Below are 22,975 nucleotides of genomic sequence, written 5' to 3'. Positions count from 1 at the left end.
ATCATCTTGGCCATGAATGCCATGAATGTATGTAGGCAGCATGTGAATACTCTATTTGCTTCAACATCCTAAGGTACAGCAAACTAAAGCTGTTAGGCTATTCTTGGTTGTTTTTTTTTAGGTTAAAAGACAGTGTATGTCATATATATATGTCATATGTATATGTCCAAATTCACATTTGTGAATTTATATATATATATGTATATATATATATATTTGTGGATTTATTTTTTACTTTTGCATTAGGAAAATGTGAGTTGTTGGTACTTCCTGGTAATTTTAAGACCATTTGTCTTGCTGTCTCCAGCTATACTTTAACCCTTGCATTTACTGATTACTTTATTTCCAAATCAGCCTGATAATAGCAAATATATTATAACCATGTTTACATTCATTTCTTCTTAGAGAGTTTCCAGTCATTGCCTAGCATGTGTGTCCAGTAATCCTTGAAATGAGCTCAGCAATGTAGAATTTACCACTTTCCTCATACAGAGGCATGGTGGTGATGCTGTCAATCCTAGCTGATGTTTTCTGTTTCCAACATTTCTTTTTTTCTGTAGTTCATTGCACTCCTTGGCTTAAGACAAGTTCAAAAGCTCATTAGGACACCTTAATCCTCTGAAAAAGAACTAAAAATATACTCAAATTGCTGAAAAAAATAAATATTAGTTGCATAAAACACTTTATTGAACATGGTATTTGCTTTCAAAATTTTGGTGGGCTAAAATAAAACCTCCAAATCTATCCTTCAGCATGCTGGCTTATTTTTTTCTTTCTTTCTTCAGCAGACTTGTCCCTTCCTTTTCTTCTGCTGCAATGACCTCAATAGGAGTACTTCTGAGCTTTCCTTTGGTGGTGAAATGCTCTCTCCAAAAACTGAGCATCTCCCCACAGAAAGCTAACCTTAAGCCTGCCTTGAAGATTGCATGATGTTAAAAGAATGGTGTATTAACAGTAACAACAACAACAAGACTCACAGCTAATAATCACTGCCAGAAATTTTTTAAATTGTCTTAGGAGCCCCCTTCCAGTTCTTCTGAAATTTAATATTGCTTTTCCCTCCCTAAGAGGCTTGATGGATAGGGAAATGACAATACAGAAAAAGAAAAGCTCGTTCTTGACACTGCCCAAGGCACCTCACAAACCTGACAGGTTACTCAGCTTCCGCGTGTTCAACTTCATCACCTTTTAAATGGAAGTGAAGAATATCTGTGATGTATTTGGAGAGATTTGCCCTCAAAGCAAAGCAAACATGCAACCGTATCTCCAGTCACCATCACCCCAGGGGCTTTCCCTAGCAGCAGTGTGGTTGCAAAGGCTAGGCAACTCAGTACACCTCTACCACAACACCGCAGTGCATCACAACTACTTTCCATGTGCCACAGTCTCTTTTAAGCTTTCTGTGACAGCTTCCCTGACATCTGCCTTAAGACTGCTAACATGCTTCATAGGCATGGCCATGAAATAGGCAGATTGAGGAGCCTCCCACGTTCCCAACACTTCCCGAGGTCACATTTAGAAGAAAGTTGCTTAGAAGCAGTAAAGACCAGGTCATAGCTTGTAAAATACTTCCTAAGAACAGCTAATGACTCTTACCTATGGGCAGGTGATTTGCAACTACCCATTAATAGAGCCCTCACACAACCTCTGTAGGAGGGATTTGTACGTTCTGTACTTCACATTTTTACGATATATTCTTCAAGAGCAGGAGATGTGGAGCAGATGAAAATGTGGATTACATATAAATTCATGATGGACAAATTAAAAAGAGCCAGTTCCACGTGTTACAGTTCTGTAAATGTTGTATATAAGTACTGCCCCCTACTGCTCAAGGGATTTTCATAAACATGTATTTAATTTTTAAAAGTTTCAACTTTTTAAATTAAAATGTTTGCAAAAGCTCGCCTGTAAGAAAAGGACACGTGGATCTTTTTTCTTAAAACAAAAATCTCAATTTATCGTTTTTTTGCAAGCATAAGACACCTGTGCCCATTCTCTTGCTAATGGGCAAATTATGCTTTCCCAAAGACATTCTTCAGAATAAGCTGCGTGCATCTTCTCAGCCACAAAAGCCATAGAGATAAACACGTTTCCAAGTAATTGCACCTTTCCAAACTGACCTTAAAATCTTTATTCTGAATTATGACTACAGGAATGCAAAGGAATAGGAAGATTTCGAATTGTAGAGACGTGATGGTAACAAGAGTTGGTGTTAATTCCCAAAGTAAGGGCAAAGCAATCAAGCATTCTTCAGTGAACTCTTGTTGATATTATCTGTTCATTTCACAGTACATTTTCTTGGAAATTTTAAGGTGCAAAACATGCTTGTGTGAGAGCAAGGTGGAAAAGATAAAGTAACACCATTGTGGTCAGAGCATTACTGCTGGTGCTCAGGGCTGACACCTTTCTAGGGAGCTGCTGTCGCGCCCTTGTGTGACGTACTCTGAAATATTTGATGTATGTCAGAACTTACATCCAAACAACCTCCTTTTAGAATGTGGTTGTGTTTGTCTCTGTTTTTGTATCAATAGAAATTAAAGAAAAAACTCATAGTTGCACAAAATGTTGTCGATTTAGAAAAAAACGTGCTTTCCTGTTGTGGTATAGAATAGTGTCATCTGCTCTGGCTTGAAAGCAACTCTCTCTTAATACCTCGTTGCAAAAGCAATATTTGGACCTGATTCAGCAGACAATAAAATCCCTCAGTTTCCCTGTAGCTTCTGGAAAGCTGTATTAAGATGTCTGTGCATTTGCCATGGAGGAATATTTTTCTGCTTAAAGACTGCATTACATTGCCAGATTCCAAAGGGGTTTTAATAGACATCAGCATCAGACTATAAATCCTTAGACCAGGTTTGTGAGCTAGGAAATATACTGGTCCTTATTTTACGGACAAGAAAACTGAAGCACAGAGTCTTCAAGCCTTCAAGCAAGTACTTAATTGCTTCTTATTAGAAAGTGGATTTAACATCTGCAAAATCGGGGGCACGCTGAATGTGTTTGTACTTGAAGCGTGTAACAGATCCATCCCACTTTAGAGTCATTAAGCTGTGCCCAGTGCCGTGCACAACGCTGTTGCTGCTATTTGTATGGATAGCGATTCATCTGTTTGTCTTCACAAGTGCTGAGGTGCGTTCTGTTTCTTGGGGTTTTAACCGCACCACAAGACTGAGGTATTTCTAAGGGACTCGAACAATTACCTTCCACAAGGAACTTGAAATTAACTCCCTATCTTTCCCTGGTGGCTTACGCTTATAGAGATGCAAATCGGGCCACTTAGCCAATAGTGAATTTCAAAACAAAACCAACCAATCAGGAGAAAATGAAGCGTTTAAAATGGCCTCAGTGGCAGGTAGGGTCACTTACATCTCGTAAGAGTTTTAGCTGCTTTTGTGGAAGGTGTGAATGCTGCTGAGAGGAGTATAGGCTTGAGGCTTGTGGGGTTGGGAGAGGCTGTTCCTGGTTGTGATTTGTTGTTTGCTTCAGGTAAGCAAAGCTCTTTTGTTGTTTAATAACTTTTCTACTGCTTTTGTTAGAGAGTATAGTTTCTATTAACTGTAGTGTTGCTTTAAAAGTAGGTTATGGAGTAAAGACAAACAGTGTTTAATAGGAGAGTGTTCTCTCTTACTTGTGTTATAGTTACTTCAAGTTTCAGTTGAGAGACCTTTGTAATTAGTTATCTCAGTGCTTTGCAAAGAATCAAATGTCTCTGAACCACAACGTGTTTTCCATACTGAAATACCTTTTCTTCCTCCCTAGTTGTGCTTTAAAAAACAAACAACTTACTTCTCCTGTGAAGTGTTAAAGTGTAGTAACTCCATCCTTTTCTTTCTGTAGCTTTGTTGTGAGGCTTGTTACAGTGCTTGTAACATGCTCTTATAAAGTGGAAATAGCCTATAATAATTCTTGGTCATTTTCTATGTGGAAAAGAATGCTTTTTGTCTTCTGAAAATCAAAACTCTCATTTAGCCTGGGCCCATGATGAGAGCAGCTCTCCAGCTGTGGAGCTGCAGCTGACACCGAGTCTCTGTCACTTCTCTGTGTTTTGAGACCAGAACCTGCTGTGCAGGTTGAAAAACTGTGTGCTTGTAAACTGCTCAGCCAGTGAATTCTGCTGTGTGTTGGTGCTAATGCAGCTTCTTGGTTTGTCTTCCTATGGATTTTTCTTTATATCAGCAGCGTAGTTCTCAGTAACTGCTACAACACTTTAAACAAAAACAGTTTCTAAAACAAGTATGTAGAGTTGTTTTCCTTAAAATTGTCTTCCATGATTATGCTTATAGGGAAAAACCTGATTTCTAATGAACTTCCTTTTCCTTGCTTGTTTCTGTTGAGAAGTGTGAAGCTGAGCAAGCATCCTCTTGGCCTTTAAGATCTCGCTGTGCAATACCTATGATAAACAGCTTTATTAAGTTTCCCTACAGGTCTGGCAACTAAAATGCCCTGTAAGTTTTTTCCCTGTAATGTCCTGCAGTGCATATTTCAGAGGAATAATCCTTTAGAGATGCTGGTGTCCTAAGTGCCTCTTAGGTCTTCTATGACTATGCTTGCTGCAGAGTAAGCTGCTATACTGGTGTGCTTTGTGTAAATGTTTTTTATAGTGTACTCAGTGTGCTGCAGTAGTTAGCTTACAATTTAAACTCTTGGTTTGTATGTCAGCTTTGAAATGATGTATTTCTTTAGGTGTGTAAGTGTATTTACTTTCTAATCTGCATGTGTAGTGCAATGGCTCTGTGTGCTTAAATGCTTGTTTATGACAACCAGAAGTCTCCTTTTCCTTGGGAGGAGCTGAGCTACTGGGTTGGGTAGTGAAAGGATTTTCAGGATGCTTAATTCAAAAAATAACAGTAAATTGTATTTGTCATTTAGTCATATCTGTAGTGACTTCACTCCAAGGGGATTCCTTTAAGTATTAGTTAAATTGGTTAAATTCTTGGCTGTGTAACTGTGTGACCTTTGGAAGTGTATTTGCTGTCCACGTAGCCAGCATTAGAAGCAGTAGCTGAGTTGTCTTAGCTTAATTGTGCAGGGAAGGACTGTTATCTCTAGAAGGATGGGGCTTGGAAGACTTGGAATTCAATAGCTTCGTATTCTGCCTGTGTTACTTCTGTGCAAGAAGTAACACGTCTTACCTTTCCTTGACTGACTCCACCCTCTAGAAACTGGACTTAATTATTTTAGATTGCTTCCTGGAGGATAGTCCATAATAGAGACATTTCTACATGTAATGTTTAATTCTCATAATAAGGCTCTGAGAAATCTGCTCATATCCTGCAGCTGCTGATATCCTGCAGCACTTAGCTGTTAATTGGATATTGAGAGGATGCCTGTTTGAGTGTGGCTGTTCTTGGTTTTATGTGGTCCCTTCTGAAAGGGTTGTTGTGTTTTTACTGTCTTTCTGGGGTGGGCTGCAGTCTTTTTTAATGTTAAAGTCTGAACAAAATGACCGGGGATTAAACAGTCTGAAAGCTGGATTGGCTCAGCAAGAGGCAGTGTAGGTTTTGCCCTCCCCCTCCACTATTGTTCCTGCAAGCATCTCTCCTGTGAATTGGTTGAAGGGATCAGAAAGTGCGAGTCTCTTCCTTTCAGACTTACTAGTGAGGATTCAGCAAAACTTGAGCAGCAAAGTCCAGAAGCACCAGACCTCTGACTGAGCTGCAATTCTGAAACAAGCTCAGCTGTGACCACGAGCATTCCAGAATATGCATGGGGATGAGCTGTGGGGATGTAGAACAAATAACACAGGGTGAGTTCAGCCTGACACCAGGAATCCAGCTGACTGCTCTGGATTCTCATTCCTCTTTCAGGACAAGGACATGGCAGACACAGCACCAGCAGAAGGGACTCATCTCAGAACTACTTGCTGCCAGCTGTTCAATGCCAGCATGAGGGATGAAGCAAGGAGGCTGAGCACTTTCTCACAGTGGCCACGCAGCTCACCAGTGTCTGCCTGGGATTTGGCCAAGGCTGGCTTTTTCTTTGTGGGTCCAGGAGATCAAGTACAGTGCTTCAGCTGTGGTGGCATCCTGAAAGACTGGGAGCCTGGTGATTGCCCAATAGTGGAACACCTGAAGTTCTTCCCTTTCTGTAAATTCATTTATCATGCAGCTGTTTGGAACCAACAGGTTCCTCTTCAGGGAGTGTTTGACAGTGTAGATGGGCAGTTCCTCAGCCTCTTGCAGAGGATAGACAGTGAGGAGACAGCCCTGCCCAACCAACCAGAATACCCAGAAATGGTAACAGAGGAGATGAGACTATCAACATTTCAGAACTGGCCACAGTATACTGAGATGCATCCTGAGCAACTGGCTAAAGCAGGTTTTTTCTACACAGGTAGGAACACCCGGTAAAATTTTTTTTTTTTTTTTTTTTTCTTTCTCTCTGTGTAATGCTGTGAAACTACATTCATAAAATTCCTGTATGGGGAATTCACAGTTGAATTTTGATTTACCGTGCCAAATGTTGGAAGAATTGTCACTTCTTAGCAAGAGCTAGAAAGGGAGAGGAGCTGAGGTAAGCTCAGTTTAGCTGGACTGTTTAGCTGGACTGCTCTAGAATGCAAATAATGAAGTCACTGGAGGGTCTGTGAACAGTATTTAATGGTGTAGTGTGAGTGTTACAGGTCAACAGAGAAAAATGTGTCACAAAAATGTGTTTGAAGGCTCTGGAGTAAATGTGGTCCCTTGTAAAGCAGGATCAGGTGTGTTTGTTTTGCTCTTACATTGTGCCTTCATAAAGGCAAATGTGTTGCAAGGGTACTTTCTACTACTGTCTTGGTTCAGATTCAGTATCCCGTAGTAACTTAAAATGGTGGTTGGTGTTGCTCTTTTAGGTGCTGCTTGTGACTTCATGCTGAAATATTTTTTAACACTTTGGTGGTGAGTCTCTTCTGGCTCTGTTCTGATGGTACGAGTGTATGTAAACCAGCTGATATATTCTTATACCAGCTTGTAGCTACCTAGGCATCAAAGAAAGCTTACTGAGTTTGCAGCTTTTTTCCTAGCTCAAGCACTACTTTAAAAATTGCTGCATTTTCTTAGCTCTTACTCAAGTCAACTTTTGAAGATATCACTGTGTATTCATGTTCTTGCTTGTGCAAATACTTGCAAGTGCATCTGCTATGGTTATAAACCACATCCTTCTGTGTATGCTGTCTGTCTTACCACTCGGGCAGAATTCCCTTCTGTGCTGGTATCTGGTTTGGATGCTGATGAGTCCACTAAGCCTTTTCTTACTAGCAGGAATGAAAAGGCAGTAAGTTTTAAACCAGTTTTACCAGAATGAGAGTGTGTGCTTAAAGATTCAGCAAACCTATTTGTTATCTGTGCTTTTAGAAGAACCCAAGGCACTTCTTGATATGCTGTGCTTCATAAGCTCTGTCTTGCACTCCAGCCTTCTCAAAAATAAAAAATACAAACTTGAATAAGACTTGTAAGTTGGCAAATTTGGCTGTCACTGTGGTTTGTTGCCATAAGGACTCATATTACCAAAGTAAAAAAATACTTTTGAGTAAAATATGCAATATTTCTTGTATACATATAAGTATACATCCTCAACTGTTTCTCCTAGAGAGGGCTATGCTGGCTAGGAAACAAGTCTGAGTCAGAACTGTTTCCTGGACTGAGAAGTTGGAAAAAATCTTTACAGTACCTTCATGATTGACTGTAATTCAATACTGTGCGTGGGGGTGGGGAATCCTTTTTGCTGTCTAATATAGTGATACTTCTGTTAGAAACATCCTTTCTTCCATATGGTAAAGGAACCTATTGGTTTCATGTTTGCAGATTAGGCTTTATAGACACTTCCATGTCTGTTACTGAAACACCTTCTTGTGTGTGTGGGGAGGGACTGTATATCCCAAATGTCTCATGCCCTCACTGCTGAAGTAAAACTGTATTGCCTTTCTCTAACTACTTGGTGAAGATGGAAGGGCAGTCTTAAATCTGGTGAATTTGAGAGCAACATGCACACTGGGAAACCTAACTGATCTGATCTTTCTGTCCAGCTGGAGAAAGTGGCTGGCTTCTTAAGTCAACTTCTGTGAGACTTTCAATGAAACTGTAACCTTGTTGTAAATCCAGTTAAATACTAAGAATCTGCACCTATCTGCTCAGGGTGCAGCAGTGGAGGTGAAGCAGCATGTAACAGAATAGCAATATAGGCAGTACATCCGATCTACTGCTTTTGTCTTTTAAGCTGCAAAGCATAAAAAAAAGAGCAGCTTGGCCAGGAGCACAGAACAAACTATAAAGCAGTGACTGGAGCTGAAATCCCATTTCTGTTGGACTGGGTCACTTGTAGAGCAGCTGAGTAAGAGCTCAGCAGAGAGGCTCACTTTAGGGATCATTAGGAAGCAGTCTGTTCTGGCACTCTCCTGCAGTTACTTGAGCTGGAGAATTCTGGAAATGAACACTCAAACAGTTCTCTTAACACAAGTGTGTTTGGAAGATCATGTCTGTAACCCACACTTACTGGCAGACTTCACTGAAATTTTCATCAACCTTCAGATAGGGCACTCTAGACAGTTCTTAACTGTGCTTGGCTTTAATTCCACCTCTTGGATGGTGAGTTGAAGCACAGTGGCAGGGTGGGATAGCTTAGGAATGTCCTGTGTCAAATTTTTATGCCTTAAACCAGAAGTGATGTATGCTGACTACACCAGCTATTGATTTATGGCAGATCATGGTAAGGAAATGTTCATTGGTACAATTACAGCTGTACCCTAAATCCTGGCAAGAGGGAGCAGGATGGTTGGTGTACAAGTGAACTGTGGTGCTCCCATGCATGCTGCTTGTTACCTTGTGACCCAGTTCTGGAATCAGCTGGCTGCAGCTGTGGGAGTTCTGTTGTCTTTGTGCCCCTAAACAACTTGTGTGATGCTGATAAGCTGTCATGTGCTCCTCTGTTCTGTGGCCTGTGATTTGTGCTCAGTCTCCCCAAGTTCTGATTAGAGCTAGGAGAGCATAGGTTGTATCAGATGGTAAATTGTCTTGTAATGTCTTTTACAGGCCAAGGTGATGTGGTGAGGTGTTTTTACTGTGATGGAGGTATGAGGAACTGGGCATTTGGAGATGACCCTTGGAGGGAACATGCCAAATGGTATCCAAGGTAAATATCTTGGCTTACAAGTGTCCCTTGTAGCAAGACCAAAAGACACATGTTCCATTCAGTTACTCTTCTGTTTTGTAAGGCAGAAGTACTACCAGCTGAGTGTCACAGGTGTGCTGGTAATGGCTCATAAACTGATGGCACTGCTTGCTTCTAAGCTTAACCCTACTACCTTCTTACCCACTCTTAAGAGGTTCTGCACAAATACATTGAAATCTTTCTGCTTATAGGTGTGAATTTTTGTTGCGATCAATGGGGAGAGAATTTGTCAGCAGTGTTCAAGAGTCCTTTGCCAGCACTCCACCTCCAGTGAGTCATAAATATTTTGTGTGGAGTGAATGAGAGTTTGTTGGGAAGTTCTGAGCACATTTTTCTTGTGGCATTTTCAGAGAGATTCCAGGGATCAGATGGGACGAGGGTCCTCTGCTTACCAAGGTTAGTGCTGTTTTGTTTAAGTGTTGTATCTTTTTCTTCTACCCCACTCTTGCTTGTATGTTCAGAGTTGGTGCTTAATGTTCTGATATCTTAGAAGCAATTCTCCTTTATTCTTGGGAAATGGTCTCTAGCAGAAGTAATTGTTCTTGTAAGGCCTCCTAGCCTGTTTAAAACCAATTGTATTTAGCTAGTCTGGATAATTACTTGTTTGTCCCATCTTACTTCTACTTGTCAGTTCTGTGATGTTTGTCTGAATCTTTTAGACTACAGCATTTTAAGCAGGCCAGAGAACAGCTAGAAGGTCCCTGCTGTTTATGAAAGCATTAGCCTTGGGGATCTATCCTCATCTGCTACTGGAAACTTAAGTAGGTTAACCTTAGCTCCTGTAACTGTGGAAAAGTGATTTTTCTCATTCTCTTGAAGATCCTGTCTGATAGGTGAGCTTAAATCTTTAAGCCTTTGAATGAACTGCCGGCAGAGTTTTGCATTTCAGTATTTACTGATGAATGTTTCAGCTAGACTGAGGCAGGAGAGGTGTAAATTGAGAGATTCTACTTGATCTTCATCAAAACAGTTCTGACATTTTGGCTGTTGGACTGGAGCAAAAAAAAAAAAAAAAAAAAAGGAGGATTTAATCACTGATGCTGGAAAATGAAACACCTGAAGTTACTCTCCTGATTCTTATGAAATTGCTTTTGTCTTGGCTCTTCTGAGTTATTGGAAGTGGAAACTGTCTATCTTGATGTTACTTATCTATATAGATAACCTGAATCTTTGGAAATAATGCCACTTTATATGTAATGGTTTCAGAGAGTAGCATACTTTTTTTGTGAAGAGTCTGTTTGCTACTTTACAGATCTTTTAAGGAACTGGAAGTTGCAGACTCTTCCTTCTCTGGATCAGTTTTCTGTAGCACAGAATGTCCTGGAGATGGGCTTCAACCCTGTCTGGGTTGCTAGCCTGGTAGAGAATAAATACATACTGACTGGGACTTTCTACCTTTCTGAGTCTGAACTGATTTCTGATCTGCTTCGGCCAGAATGGGAAGAGAGCAGCAGTGCAAAGGAAAACAGAGGTATGCCTGACTGATTTGCCCACCCACATTCTTGGTGGATGTTCAACCTCTTACTCACTTTATCTTGAGCACTGTTATGAATGTCTTGTGGGTCTGCTTTCTCTCTTCCTAGACTGGAATTGAGAGTAGATACATACCAAAGGCTGCCTTCCTTTGAGAGGCTGAAGAGTGAGGTACTTTTAAAGAAACCTGAAGAGTCTGTTATTACTGGAGTAACTGATACAGATACAGGAAATGTCTCCAGTAGGTTGTGGTGTAGACATCTTTGATGTTTACTGCAGCCTTTAACTGCAGTAGCAGGTGTGCATTATGTGGGGCTTATGCACAGATTGCCATCCTTGGGTGCAGCTGACTAAGGCAGTTGCCTGAAGCAAGGCTTTTTGGGCAGGTACATTTAAGGTCTATTTAAGATTGCATCAGTGACTTCATTAGAAATAGCTGCACTTTGGCTTGGGTAATACATACTCTACTCGGTTTATCTATGTCTATTTTGTGGTGTCTGTTGTATGGAGTCTGATAAGTGAAGTTTATTTGAAAATGTCTCCTGCTAGCCTTTATTTAGTAGCAAGCCTGCTTTCTAAAGCTACTGTCTCCATATTGGTCTGCTACATTTGTCCAGACAAAAATTAAATGACTTCCACAAGACTGAGAGTGATTAAACAGTAGCAAAGGAACAGGAACAAGCAGCTGATGACTCTTGTCTGATGGAACTGTAGAATCATCACAGAATGGCCTGGGTTGAAAAGGACCACAGTGCTCATCTCATTTCAGCCCCCTGCTATGTGCAGGGTCACCAACCGCAGACCAGGCTGCCCAGAGCCACATCCAGCCTAGCCTTGAGCCCCTCCAGGGATGGGGCATCCATAGACTCCTTGGGCAACCTTTTCCAGTGCCTCACCACCCTCTGAGGGGAGGGTGGAGGGGAAGCTTTGAGAAGATGATAGGCATAGGCACGTGTTAACCTCCTTATGAGGACATACTGACATAAGCACCAGGGAGCATCAGCTTGACCAGGCTGAGTGTGTAAGGTTGACAATTCTGTAAAGACTGCTTGACTGAAATAAGGATATTTCAGCTCTTTAAGCAGCATTGTCTGAAGAGGGTGGGAAGGAATATGTTTAATGCCTTCTTTCCTGGTTAAACAGATGCGGTTCAGAGAGAGACTGAAACATCAAGTTCAAGAGGAGAAATGCAACCTGTGCAGCAAAAAGGTGCACTTGGGTGACTGGTGGGGGAATTATGTGCAGGCATAATGAGGACAGCTTTTGTAGTAACAGTATCGTGATGGTTGTATTTCTCCTTAGTCTTGAAAAGGAGCGTGCAGTAGCCTGGACTGTGGCAGGATGTAGAGACCTTACTCAGGATTTAGATCTCCTTTGTGATGCAGACTTATCTTAAAACAGTTTGGGTTTTCTTTAATCAGGGGTATATATTGAAGTACAGTGATACTGATACACCCTGCTCAGTGTGCAATGTGCAGGTGTACCAAGTCTTAAGTAGATAAGCTGGAGTTCATAACAGCTGTAGCTAATAATGCTTAAGTGAAATCTGCTTGAGAAAAGTACTTCTGCTGTCATTCTGGAAAAAATGAGCAGTTGCTCTGACTTTTTTAATGTAATGATCTGCTCTCTAGAGCTGTTGCAGCATTAACACTATGGGTTTTCTTTTTTCTTTTGTGAAGAGGAGTCTCCATTGAGCACAGAAGAACAGCTCCGACGCTTGCAAGAAGAAAGGATGTGCAAAGTGTGCATGGACAGGGATGTGTCTGTTGTATTCGTTCCCTGTGGCCATCTGGTAGCTTGTGGAGAATGTGCCCTCAACTTGAGATTGTGTCCTATCTGCAGAGCAGTCATCCGAGGAAGTGTGAGGACTTTCATGTCCTGAACCACAGTGTGCAAAAAGGAAAAATAAGTGTCTAAAATACACTCCTATGCCAGCAGAGAAAGAAACAATTTGTTACAATTTTGTCTTGTTTTAGGCCAAGCTATCCTGCAAACTCTTTTCTTGCAGTGCTTCCAGTAAGAGCTGATGATTTGCTCTGATCTTGCTGTAGGACTGTTCCAGAAAAACTATGCCAGTTTTTTTCCTTCAAAATGAGGTTTTTGCTGAAGGTAATCCTCCAAATACTTGTTCTCAAACAAATCCCTTTTCTGCACTGAAATCAAGAGCTGTTTTCAGCTGTCTGTCTGGTTCTCTTCATTTAGTAGTTTAGAGAATATCCTGCTAGGGCTGATGGATTCCTTCAGAAGTGTGGGTAAAGTTAGAGTATTTTTATACCAAATGCATTCAGTTGTAGCTAGGATACTCAGTAGGAATGTATTGAGGGGGGAAGTAGAAAGGAGAATCTAGCTCTTCTGAGGTTGAATTTTTTTTTTTTTTTCTGTTGAATTTTCAACAGTTGGAGAAACTACTTTTAACAGTACTCAAATCTACTTAACTCTGCTCTGTTTCTCCAGCCTCTTTGCTCTCAGCTCATTATCCTTCTAGGCAGATGTTGAGAGACTCTGGAGCTCTCGGTCACAGGATCTGAAACTTTCTTTTGAGGCCTCTTCACTGGCTGTTAAGGACTAGTCTTTTGCTAAGAGAATTTTTTTCAAAGGAAACTCTTTTTAGGGCTTCTGTTTGCTGGCTAAACCAGTTTTTAATTTAAATATAATACTCTATCATGTAGTAACAGACTTGTAAGCATGCTAACTGCAGGGAAGGTGTTTTTAAATTCTTCTGTTCAACTGAATAAAAGGCTTGTCTTATGAAGGTCTGAGTATCTGATTCCAGTATAATGTCCTACTGGTGGGGGTGGGATCCTGGAATATTAGAGGGGAGCCAGGCATAGATATGATTGTGAAGGATGGAAACTCGTAAGTGGGAGAAGCAGATTCTTACCGTCCATTAATTTCCTTTGAAATACAGAAGACAGTGTGGGATCTCCAGATTCCTGGCTGCAAGGCAAGGGAGGATAAGGACCAGATATGTGAAGTTGTGTAGGTGAGAATAATTCCTCATCTGAAATTGATGGGGGACTTTAGTACCTGTCTCTTAAATAGCATCTATGGAGACTGGAGCACAGGCTCTAACTCTGGATACTAAACAGGACTGAAGTCTCATCCCTAGGCCATGTGAGAGGGAAGTATTCTTCATCTTTCTTTTCAGGAGAAGGTAATTCTAATGCAGCTCATGGCAAAGATGAAACCACCAGCTGAGCAGGGTAAACTCTCAAACTCTGAGGGTTGGTGGATCTTTGGTATCTGGCAGCTCTTGTAGGGAAGAGTTGTATCACCGTGCTAAACTAAGTGTTGTGGCAGGGTTCAAGCTATCATTGGCTTTATTTTGCCACTATAAATAACAGCAAAAGCTGCCTGCATTTAAAGTGGATGTGCTAATCTGTGAAGGGGGGAGTGAAAAGTAGCTCAGTGTTGGAGTAGTGCTATTTCCTCTTAAACATCAGCTCAGAGCCTGGAATGTAGCCTAACATCAAAAGGACTACAGGGTGTGAAATTGCCCAGCTATTTCTGGGATTCTCTTGTAGGTTTTTAAGTGTTTCTATGGGAAAAAATGTCCCTTCAGGAGCAGGTACAAGTTGGGCTTTTTTTTTTCTTTTGCTGGTTGAAGTCCAAGTGCTACCTATCCCCAATAGAGGGCACTCCTAGCCTCTGCTAAAGGAACCCCCTTGTGAAAAAAAAAAAAAACTGTTGCTCCTTCATCTCGTGGCATGCTGGAGATGCAGGCATCTACAAGTCGCTGCCCTAGCAGATTATGGGGTTATTGTGTAGTCTTGCAGTAGTTAGGGTAAGTCTACTGCAAGCAGACCAGTAGGAGAGTTTTGTCAGAGTACAAAGGATAAATGTTTCTGCTAACAAAAACTAGAGGAGGTACAAAGAAAAGTGCATCATTGTATCTTTGACTTTTAGCACTTAATGTTTTTATTTATTTTTTTTTTAATCACTTCCTTGCACTTTGCTTCCCTAGCTTGGCTTCTGGCTTGGCTCTTTTGTAAAGCATTATTCAAGAATCCCAAATGGTTTTAGGCTAGACAACACAAAGAATTACAACAGCTTGTGGAATGCTTCAGCCAAAGAAAGCCATGGATGGCAGACAAGCACTCTTTCCCCTGCTTGAGGCTTAACATCCTGGAAGATGTAACTAACAAAAGGGATGCTGTTTTTTTTTTCTTTTTAATTATTTGCTGCAGCTTATTAATGCAACTTAATTACAGTTCTATTGCCCCTTTCTTCCTCCCCACTCCCTCCCCTCAAAATTATCCTGTCATTAAAAATACCTTCCAGCAGGAAGCTGTTGGGCCTGTGCCTGGAGTAAGTGTGGCTGCTTGGCAAAGAAAGCAGATACAAAAACATGATCCACGAGGAACTAGGCATTTACCAGTGTCCTGCAGCAGGTATCAGTTGTGCACGTGGCTATACCAGTAACTTAATATGGGTAGACAAACCCAGAGTAGGCTCTAGCTGCTGTAAGTTTGGCATGTTGCAATGGGTTTAAGTTCATACCAAGTACAGATTTGGCAATTGTACTAGTTCATTTTTTTTTTTTTTAGCTGTTCAGCATTTATAGTAGTTAAATCACAACGTTAGAATCCAAGCCAAATTCCTTACTACTAAGGAGTAGAGAATGAGGGAGTCTTGGATAAAAGGGAGAAAGGGCAGATCTCTCATCTACAACATTAAAAAAAAAAAAAAAAAAAGGTGGGGTGTGTAAGAGAGCCTAAACTCAAATAGCCCTTGCCTAGTTTTATACAGGCAGGGAAAAGCTGAAGTTGTATTAAGGGGATTTAGGCTCTTTCCAGACTGAGGAAAGGAGAGAGGGAAGAAACTAACTACAAAACATGAGATGTCCCAGGGTGTTGCAGTGTTTCCTTCTCTGTGGATCCATGGTGGAAGGAAGCAGCTCCGACTTGTCCTGCATCTCTTGAGACAGGCTCCTGGTGAACTTCTGCCTGAGGATTTCCAGTCTGTGCCATTTGGCTAGAACCACCCACTGTGGTAGGAATGGTTCATCAGGGCACTTGTAGAGTTAAGAACAGACTGTGTGGTCATTCTTCAATGTACATTCATTTCATTTGAAAAGAAGACAAGGAACAAAAAGTGGAATGGAGTTCACCATCCTGCATTTCCTCTGCCATAGACCCAGGCCACAGGGGATTATTTCCTGCAGCACCTTTGGTGGAGTGCAAGATTTATCCATCCTCTGGCTCCTCCTCATTTACGCAGGCCTGTACAGGAGAAAAAGTGAAGGCAGGATATTAATGCAGAACAAAACATTTTTATTACTTAAGGTAACAAACTGGAAATAATAAGGACAAAATTGTTTTTTCTGTTCCAAGCTTGTAAATATGGGTGACTACAGATGAAGAGTAGGATTGAGGAATCAGATACAGTGTGGTTAAGTCATCTTCAAATCTGGGAAGAATATTATGCATATACCAGACTCGAATATACTGCGGTTAGAATAGGGAATAGATGTGAGCCAAAGTGTTAGATCCATGGATTGTGAGCCTTGGAGATGCATAAAACTTGGTTAGGAATTTTAAAAGCTAGGGATCATCTCTGGAATAAAGTAGCTCTGTAAAAAAGCATATCACTGCAGTTTCAGTGCAGAAGCATAAGCATATCTACTTCTGTAGCCAGCAGTAAAGATGAGAATGTTTTCAGCTGAATCATCACCTCTTTAAACATGCAGCTTCAGGTTGATAGTCAGCAATTTTTATTTTATTTTTTGTTTGGGAGGGAAGTCTACCTAGAAAGAAAAGCAGAACCATTTGTGTATGCGGAGCTTTCCTTTGGTTTTGCCAAAGTGGGCTCTTTTTTCCTGTTCCAGTAAAGGTTTCCTTTGTAAAGCATTCTGATCATCAAAACAGTTAGGACTTCATTGTTTTTGTTTCCTCCAAAGGTCGTTTTAGTTTTTTCATGTTCCCTCCCCCATTGTTTCATACCTGTCTGCTGTACTGAAGAACCTACTTTCAACCTGCTCTGTTACCTGCAGTCTACTCCTGTAACTCTGCATACCCACAGCTGTTTCGTGCCTATGGCTAGCAGACTGACTGCACCATAAAGAATTGATTAGGAGTTATCAAAGTGAGCAGTTAACAACAGAGCCTGTAATCATGCAATCAACCAGTGCCTCCTGTTGCTATCCTATCAATACTGAAGTCAGCATCTGATAAAAGTCACACCCTTTGTTACCCTATGGCCTTTCAGAGAGGTGGATGTGAGGGAAGCAGGGTTAGTGAAATCAAGCTATGTAACTAAAATCAAATTAAAGCTGTAAGTTACTAATGTGATGCAGTACTCAGACTGCCAGCTTCCATTTATGCTATGGGCAGGAGCCCGTAAACTGTGTTTTGTTGCTGATCCTGGCAGTGTGGCATTCAAAGGTGGGGAGGTGTGTTGCCCTTCTCTATATCTTTAAAATGAATAGAGGTTATTTCCTGACATCTAGTGAGTTCTTGATTTTTATTTATTTATTTATTTATTTATTTTGCATTGAATAACGTCCAAAACTATGCTACAAGACTTCTGCTTTATAACTGAGCTTACATAGCATCTTACATAGCATTGATGATTGAAACAAATTGAGATGTCAGAAGAATGGCTACAGCCTGCAGGAAGTGCTGGTTATCAGGATGCTCTGAACCTCCTGCTGTCTTGGCAAGAATTACAGATTACTTGAAGATAACAGCTTTAGAAAGAAACTGCAAGGCTATGTTTGTTGACCCTTCTGCAGTTACAGAATGCTTTTCCTTGCTTCAAATGATAATTCTGTTACTGCAAAGACAAAATAAGAAAAGCAGTCCTGCACTGATGTCCTCTCCTATGAATCCTAGGAGAAGACAGTGGTGGAAAAAAGCACAGCCTGAGTTTGAACTTTAACTAATGAAAAGCAAGAGCTCAGCCTTTCCTTCTTTCCACTTGAAACTGGTTTTTCAATAACTGATGTATTGTTGTGTGGTTAAATATTTTCACCCAGAAAGTAACTTCTATCTAAAAGGATTCCTAATGTATTTTTATTGTTAAAGACAGTGCAGTGTGTTGAGATTAAGGGCATCTCATCTATACAGCAGAATTTCTAGAAGTCTCTTTCTTAAGCTTGTGACTTGAAGCAGGAACCAAACCTCCCCACAGTCAGTGAAATGTAGAACAGAAGCAGTTGTAGAACCTGAAATAGAAATAACTGTATTTATAGAACATCACTGTTGCCCTCTGAATAGTGGAAAGGCTAAGTAAGATGAAGCTTATTTAAATCATGCCTTTGTAAGCAAAGTACAAAAGTGTCAGTGATTTTTTTTTTTTTTTTTTTAATAAAAGTAACAGCTGGCTTTGACCACTTGCAAGGCTCCAGTTAATGGAAAAGCAAGCAACTGGACTGAAGTTGAGTTCAGTAGTAGATTCAGAGATAAAGCAAGCTGATAACAGATACTGCCAGATCCCAGCTCAGTTACCAATAATAGTTTTGGGAGGTGATTTAATACAAGGCAGAAGTTTACTTAAAAACATCTTTCAGTGGTAGGGGTAGAAGCTGAAGGCTGGAAATAGGATGCACATCTCTGATATTGAATCACTGCAATAGATTAATGTAAGCCTTTGTTTAAAAGTTATCTAACTCATAGGCTGGGTACTCAGTACAGAAGCTGTGGGGGTTGGTCTCACACTTAAGCTATGCATAGCAGAGTAGGCTAATATCATTGCTCTGTTCAAATCCATAGATTTCAAGAGATAAGAGACTAGAGAAATATGCAAGCCAGGGCAAGGCTGAGTCAGAGGGCAGAGGAGAGGAAGGAATGTGATCCTATCAGCAAAGGATAGGTGAAACTGGTGTGAAGACTACAATCCCATTGGACAAGGAATGAATTGAAGTGGTCCTGTTTAAGGCAGCAGGGCCACCTCTCAGGGAGAAGTTGACTACTGGCAGATTTCATCCTAAAATGAAAGCAAGTTCATAGGAGCAGCTTGCTCAGTCAGTAGCTGTAGTGGATCTGGTTTCATGCAAGGCTTCCTTCAACAAACAAGGGAGAACAGAAAGCATGTGTTCCTCACTCCTTTCTGCTCTAAAAGTTTCAACTTGAAAGAAGTTGGACATATTTGTTGTTTTGCATCTTCTTGGAAAGGTATAAAGTGTCTTCAGTCCTTGTATTAAATGATGAGAGGATTTGGCCCTCAATGCCCCCCATACTGCAAAGCTCCACCTCATCATTAGCTGAGAATCAAGTATCCACTTCTACTCCCACTTCTACATATGGAAGAGAGGCAATAGCTGGTCCAGAATAAACAAGAGTTAGTATTTGGTGGCTGTTATGAAATTTATAGAGAGTCAACTTATCTACTCCTCAGCAGCTGTTTTCACCTCCAGTTAACCAGAAAAATATTATCCTGTGCTGGCAGAAGCTATCAGCATGTGAGTGATGGTCTGAATAATGGAAATGAAGAAAGGAATTATTAGTAGCTTACTTATGAAGACTCTTTTAAGGAAGTTTTGCAGTTCTAGTTTCTCAATGGGGATTATAATCTTCCTGTATATAAATGAAGATTTCTAAGCCATAGCTTTTTTTTTTTAAAAAAAAAAAAAACACAGAATAGTCATTTTTAAGGGAAAAAAGCAACCCAAACATCATACTATAGAAATACACTACTGCATCAAGCTAGTAAATCAGGGAGCTACCTAAAAAAGTTCCAAAGCTTCTGCTGACTGTGGAAAATTCCATCTCACTGTGACAAAGTGAGAGGAAAATCAATATTTAATCTCCTATAGCATCTTTTCTAATAATGTCATTGCACCCCCAAAGTTACAAGGAATTCATCTGCTTTGCAGAAATGACTTGTTCTCCAGGTTTTGTGCTGTGTGCTGCAGTGACAAAGCGTGAAGTTCTTACTACGTTACAGGGCCACATCTACAAATCTATTTTGAGGTGGTTTTTATTCCCTTTACCCTAATTTTCTTTCCTATCCACCCATTTTTGGAAGAGCTCTTTGGCAACATCATTCCCAAAAACCAACCTCCCTTAGCAGTTGCTTTTAAAAGTTTCTGCACGTTGAACTGCCCTCTTGCAGCTCATTGTGAGAAGCATCAAAAGTTCAGATCTTACTGCTGCTTTAAACAGATAATACTGGCCTTTATGTTTGAGAATCTCATTAATAAGCAGCTTTCAAGTGGACTGCATGAAAGTGTGCTCTTGTGCCTTCAGCAGCAGAAGGGGATTAGCAGAGGGCAGAAGCTGGAATTTAATGTCTCTAACACAGTGGCATGAGAGGAACTGCTTAGGATGATTGGCCTTCCAGTTCCCCTCTCTCCCCTGAGCTCTTGGGATGCCGCATGCATATAAGAAACTCTGTTGCCTAGAAGAACAGTGACAACAAAGCTGAAACCTTAAGAGCAAACGTGCCCTGCATACAAACTGTCTAACACTCATTTTAATTTGGTGGTGCGATAGTTTTGTTGCTTAGAAGATCTTTAGAAGCACAGACAGATACAGGAAGACTCCGTATGCAAGACAAAGTCAAACTTAACAGTGCTATTTGTGACAACGTGATGGAAGGATGGCCAATCATCAAAATTGCACCAATGCATAGGTCTGAGCTCAGCTGTGACTGCCCACAGAGCTAAAGTATGGCTTAAATAACTAGCAATTGCATATATTTTATCCTGTACTTCAAGCTTAACCTGACATACCATCATTCAACTTCAAGACTGAGAATCACATTCTGCTGTTGCTATGACTTATTCTCTGCATTCACTGAGGCTGACTTTCACTCCTCATGGCTTCTACCTGTGCCTGCTCAGACAGCACCAGTTGTTAAGAAGTTTCTCTTTGCCTTCTTCAAGGAAAATACATCCACTAGTTTGCATCCTGCAGCTAGCACAAATGTGTCCCTTCAAACTGCACTATCATAACCTGAGCATGGCAACACAAGCTTCAACCTTGTAGGCAGGAGGTGGGCAGAGACAGTTTCATCCTTTCTGGTGTTCTACAACTTATTCATTCCTTGCATGTCTGAAAAACCTGCTGGACAAATCAACCTGTGAGAAGGAAAAAATCCAAACCCATGGCACCCTTGAGCCATCAAATACAGAGACATGCACTGCCTCTTAGCATAGGAGATGATACTTACAGGTATGTCTGCTTGAACAAAAGGTTGGTGGGTTTTTCATTGACATGGTAGAGAGGAAATGGATCAAATCCACCAATGAAATCAACTGAAAAAAAATCAAAACTCAAATAAATAAACAAACATGGCCAGAAAGTTGAAAGGAAATGAAAAGTAGGCATGTGTCATGGCATAACAAAAAAAAAAAAAAATGCAGAGACAGAAAGAAAAGATTTGTCAGGTATGATTGCCAAGTGGAAAGTTCTGCCTGCATAGACCTCTTTTCTTGGATCTTTTAGGACAGCCTCTATGCCAAGGAGGAGATCAGCTAACATCAGACTTAAAGTGCAGAGCTAACAAAAAAACCAAACCAAAACAAGACTCCAGAATAACAAGAACCTCCCTCAGGCTCCTGGGGTATTGCCAGCATACTGTGACTTTGTATGATAACTGAGCTGACAAAGCCTCAGCCATTCAAGCACATGCTGAAAGAAGGAAGCTGGGGACTGGCTTGAGACTAAATGCCAGCAGAGAAGTTGGCAGGCCAGCAGTCCCCTTGAAGGTTATACAGTGAAGTGGGTATTTTATTGCCCCACTTGTCTTTCCTGCAAGACAGACTGCAGCAGCTTTGGAGAACCGTAGATAATACTCCATTATCTTCAGTTCTGATATTTTTCAGGTCCCCTCTGCCAACTCAATTTCTTTTAATTGTATACAAAGAGAAACAATGCTTCCCTTCTCCAGCATTCACAAAAGGGCAATGTAACTAAGCAAGGAATGCTTTAAGTGACAATTCCCTCAGTAACCATGGAAAGTTTCTCCAAGTCTCTCTTCGTTCGCCTGAAATTAGGCCAAGTCTTTATTACCAAGCTGACCAACGCAGCTGGATCAGTAGGGTAAGATGTGGTGCAACTTGTGACTGACCTAGCAGGCCCTGCAAAAACCTGTAATGTTTATCCAATCCACATCACTGTCTGGTGCTGAGTTAGGGAATCTTGTTTGGAAGTGTGAAAGCTACCCCATTCAAATGCCATTTAAATATGACTGGAACGTTGCTAAGTATATGAATGCCTTTTACTTTCCTGAAGGTGGCACTATTATTTTAGATTTTAGCTGATGAGTTTGACGGTTTTGTTTTTACACTAGAAAAAAATATTTACTGAATACATACGATAGGAAGAAAAACCTCTGGAAATACATTTAGAAACTCAGAGACAATGTATCCTCACAAATTCCATATTAATGAATAGCTTCATGCTGACACTGCGATTCTGGAACTGTGGGTTAACGGGAAGTCTGCAGAGGTTCTAAGTAGACTGGGGGGATAATTCCTAGTAGTTCCAGTGAGACTTAAACTTTTCTTAATTACATTAAAGAAATAAAAACACCTCATTTGAAAACATCTAAACTAGAAAACCCTAAAAACACAGAATTTTCAGTAAGGTCTTGTACCTTGCACAAACAGCAGCCAATTCAACTGAGCATCCTATTGCATCCCTTTAAAGTCTTAACCATGGATCACTGTGCTACCACCAATATATCTGAGTGCACTAGCATGTCTAAAATATTCTTGCCCACAGTTCAGCATTAGTAGGTCCCTACTGCTGTGTTTTCTCATGAAAATCACGTTAGCATGAGCTTCCTGATTAATGTGCCTCAGCACTTATAATTACTTCATGCTGCATATCAAAGGAACATTTAAAGGAAACCACAAATGGAAAAGAAAATTAAAAACACAGCTCAAATTTGTTCGGGTCACTGGAAGGATCTACCACTGTGAGTGTGAAATATTGATGGTTTGTCATTGTTAATTATTCAAGCTGGCATTTTAACTCCAAGCTGAGAAACTGGGAGGGGAAAAGAATTTGTTAGTGGAGAAAAAAAACAACAAACCATATCCTGAAATTTACAGCTCTGTATTTCTAGATAATGCTTCCTTCCACATGATTGCCTCTCCCCATCCTAACATAAGCCCTGTCAAGTTGTTAATTCACAATATTCAAAAGAGGCTCTGAATTCAAGTTATTTAGCCAATTAGAGAGCTATAGGGTAATTTTAAAGATATTACTTACAATGTAACACCTTCACTAAATGCATTTCCAAGTTGTGAACAAATGATCAATAAAGCCAGTAGAATCATAGAAGGAGTTCAGCCACGTAGGAAACAACAGCCAAACATGAGAACAAGTCAGATAAGAAACGTATCTCATCTCACCCGTGTGAACCAACATTTTTCACATACTTTCAAGATATCCAGTTCAAAGCT

At 40.6% G+C, this 22,975-nt stretch overlaps 2 protein-coding genes across 4 annotated transcripts in view; one reads left to right on the top strand and one right to left on the bottom strand.

The window, feature by feature from the left end:
- The first annotated feature begins 5,807 nt into the window (after positions 1–5,807).
- BIRC7 (baculoviral IAP repeat containing 7) lies at positions 5,808–12,502 on the top strand. Its single transcript, XM_042832458.1, has 7 exons — positions 5,808–6,333; positions 9,009–9,108; positions 9,339–9,417; positions 9,498–9,543; positions 10,400–10,618; positions 11,764–11,829; positions 12,300–12,502. Exons 1-7 carry the CDS (start codon positions 5,817–5,819, stop codon positions 12,500–12,502), a joined length of 1,230 nt encoding a protein of 409 aa, XP_042688392.1. The 5' UTR covers positions 5,808–5,816.
- Positions 12,503–14,514: 2,012 nt separating this feature from the next.
- Positions 14,515–22,975, bottom strand: part of NKAIN4 (sodium/potassium transporting ATPase interacting 4) — a 47,515-nt gene continuing 39,054 nt past the window's right edge. For 2 of the 3 annotated variants that reach the window (XM_042832386.1, XM_042832384.1), the window contains exons 6-7: positions 20,734–20,818; positions 14,515–15,842 (exon numbers count right to left, since the gene is read on the bottom strand). In XM_042832386.1, the coding sequence (XP_042688320.1) occupies positions 15,833–15,842; positions 20,734–20,818 (95 nt within the window). In that variant the 3' untranslated portion in view covers positions 14,515–15,832. Of the gene's footprint in view, positions 15,843–16,293; positions 16,367–20,733; positions 20,819–22,975 lie in introns of all 3 variants that reach the window. The other variant, XM_042832385.1, reaches the window with a different exon arrangement.

The sequence above is a fragment of the Centrocercus urophasianus genome, unplaced genomic scaffold (assembly GCF_019232065.1).
Source record: "Centrocercus urophasianus isolate 14NV4802_14NV808 unplaced genomic scaffold, USGS_Curo_1.0 seq_38, whole genome shotgun sequence".
In the NCBI taxonomy this organism is placed as follows: Eukaryota; Metazoa; Chordata; class Aves; order Galliformes; family Phasianidae; genus Centrocercus; species Centrocercus urophasianus.
This window is presented reverse-complemented; position numbering and strand designations above follow the sequence as displayed.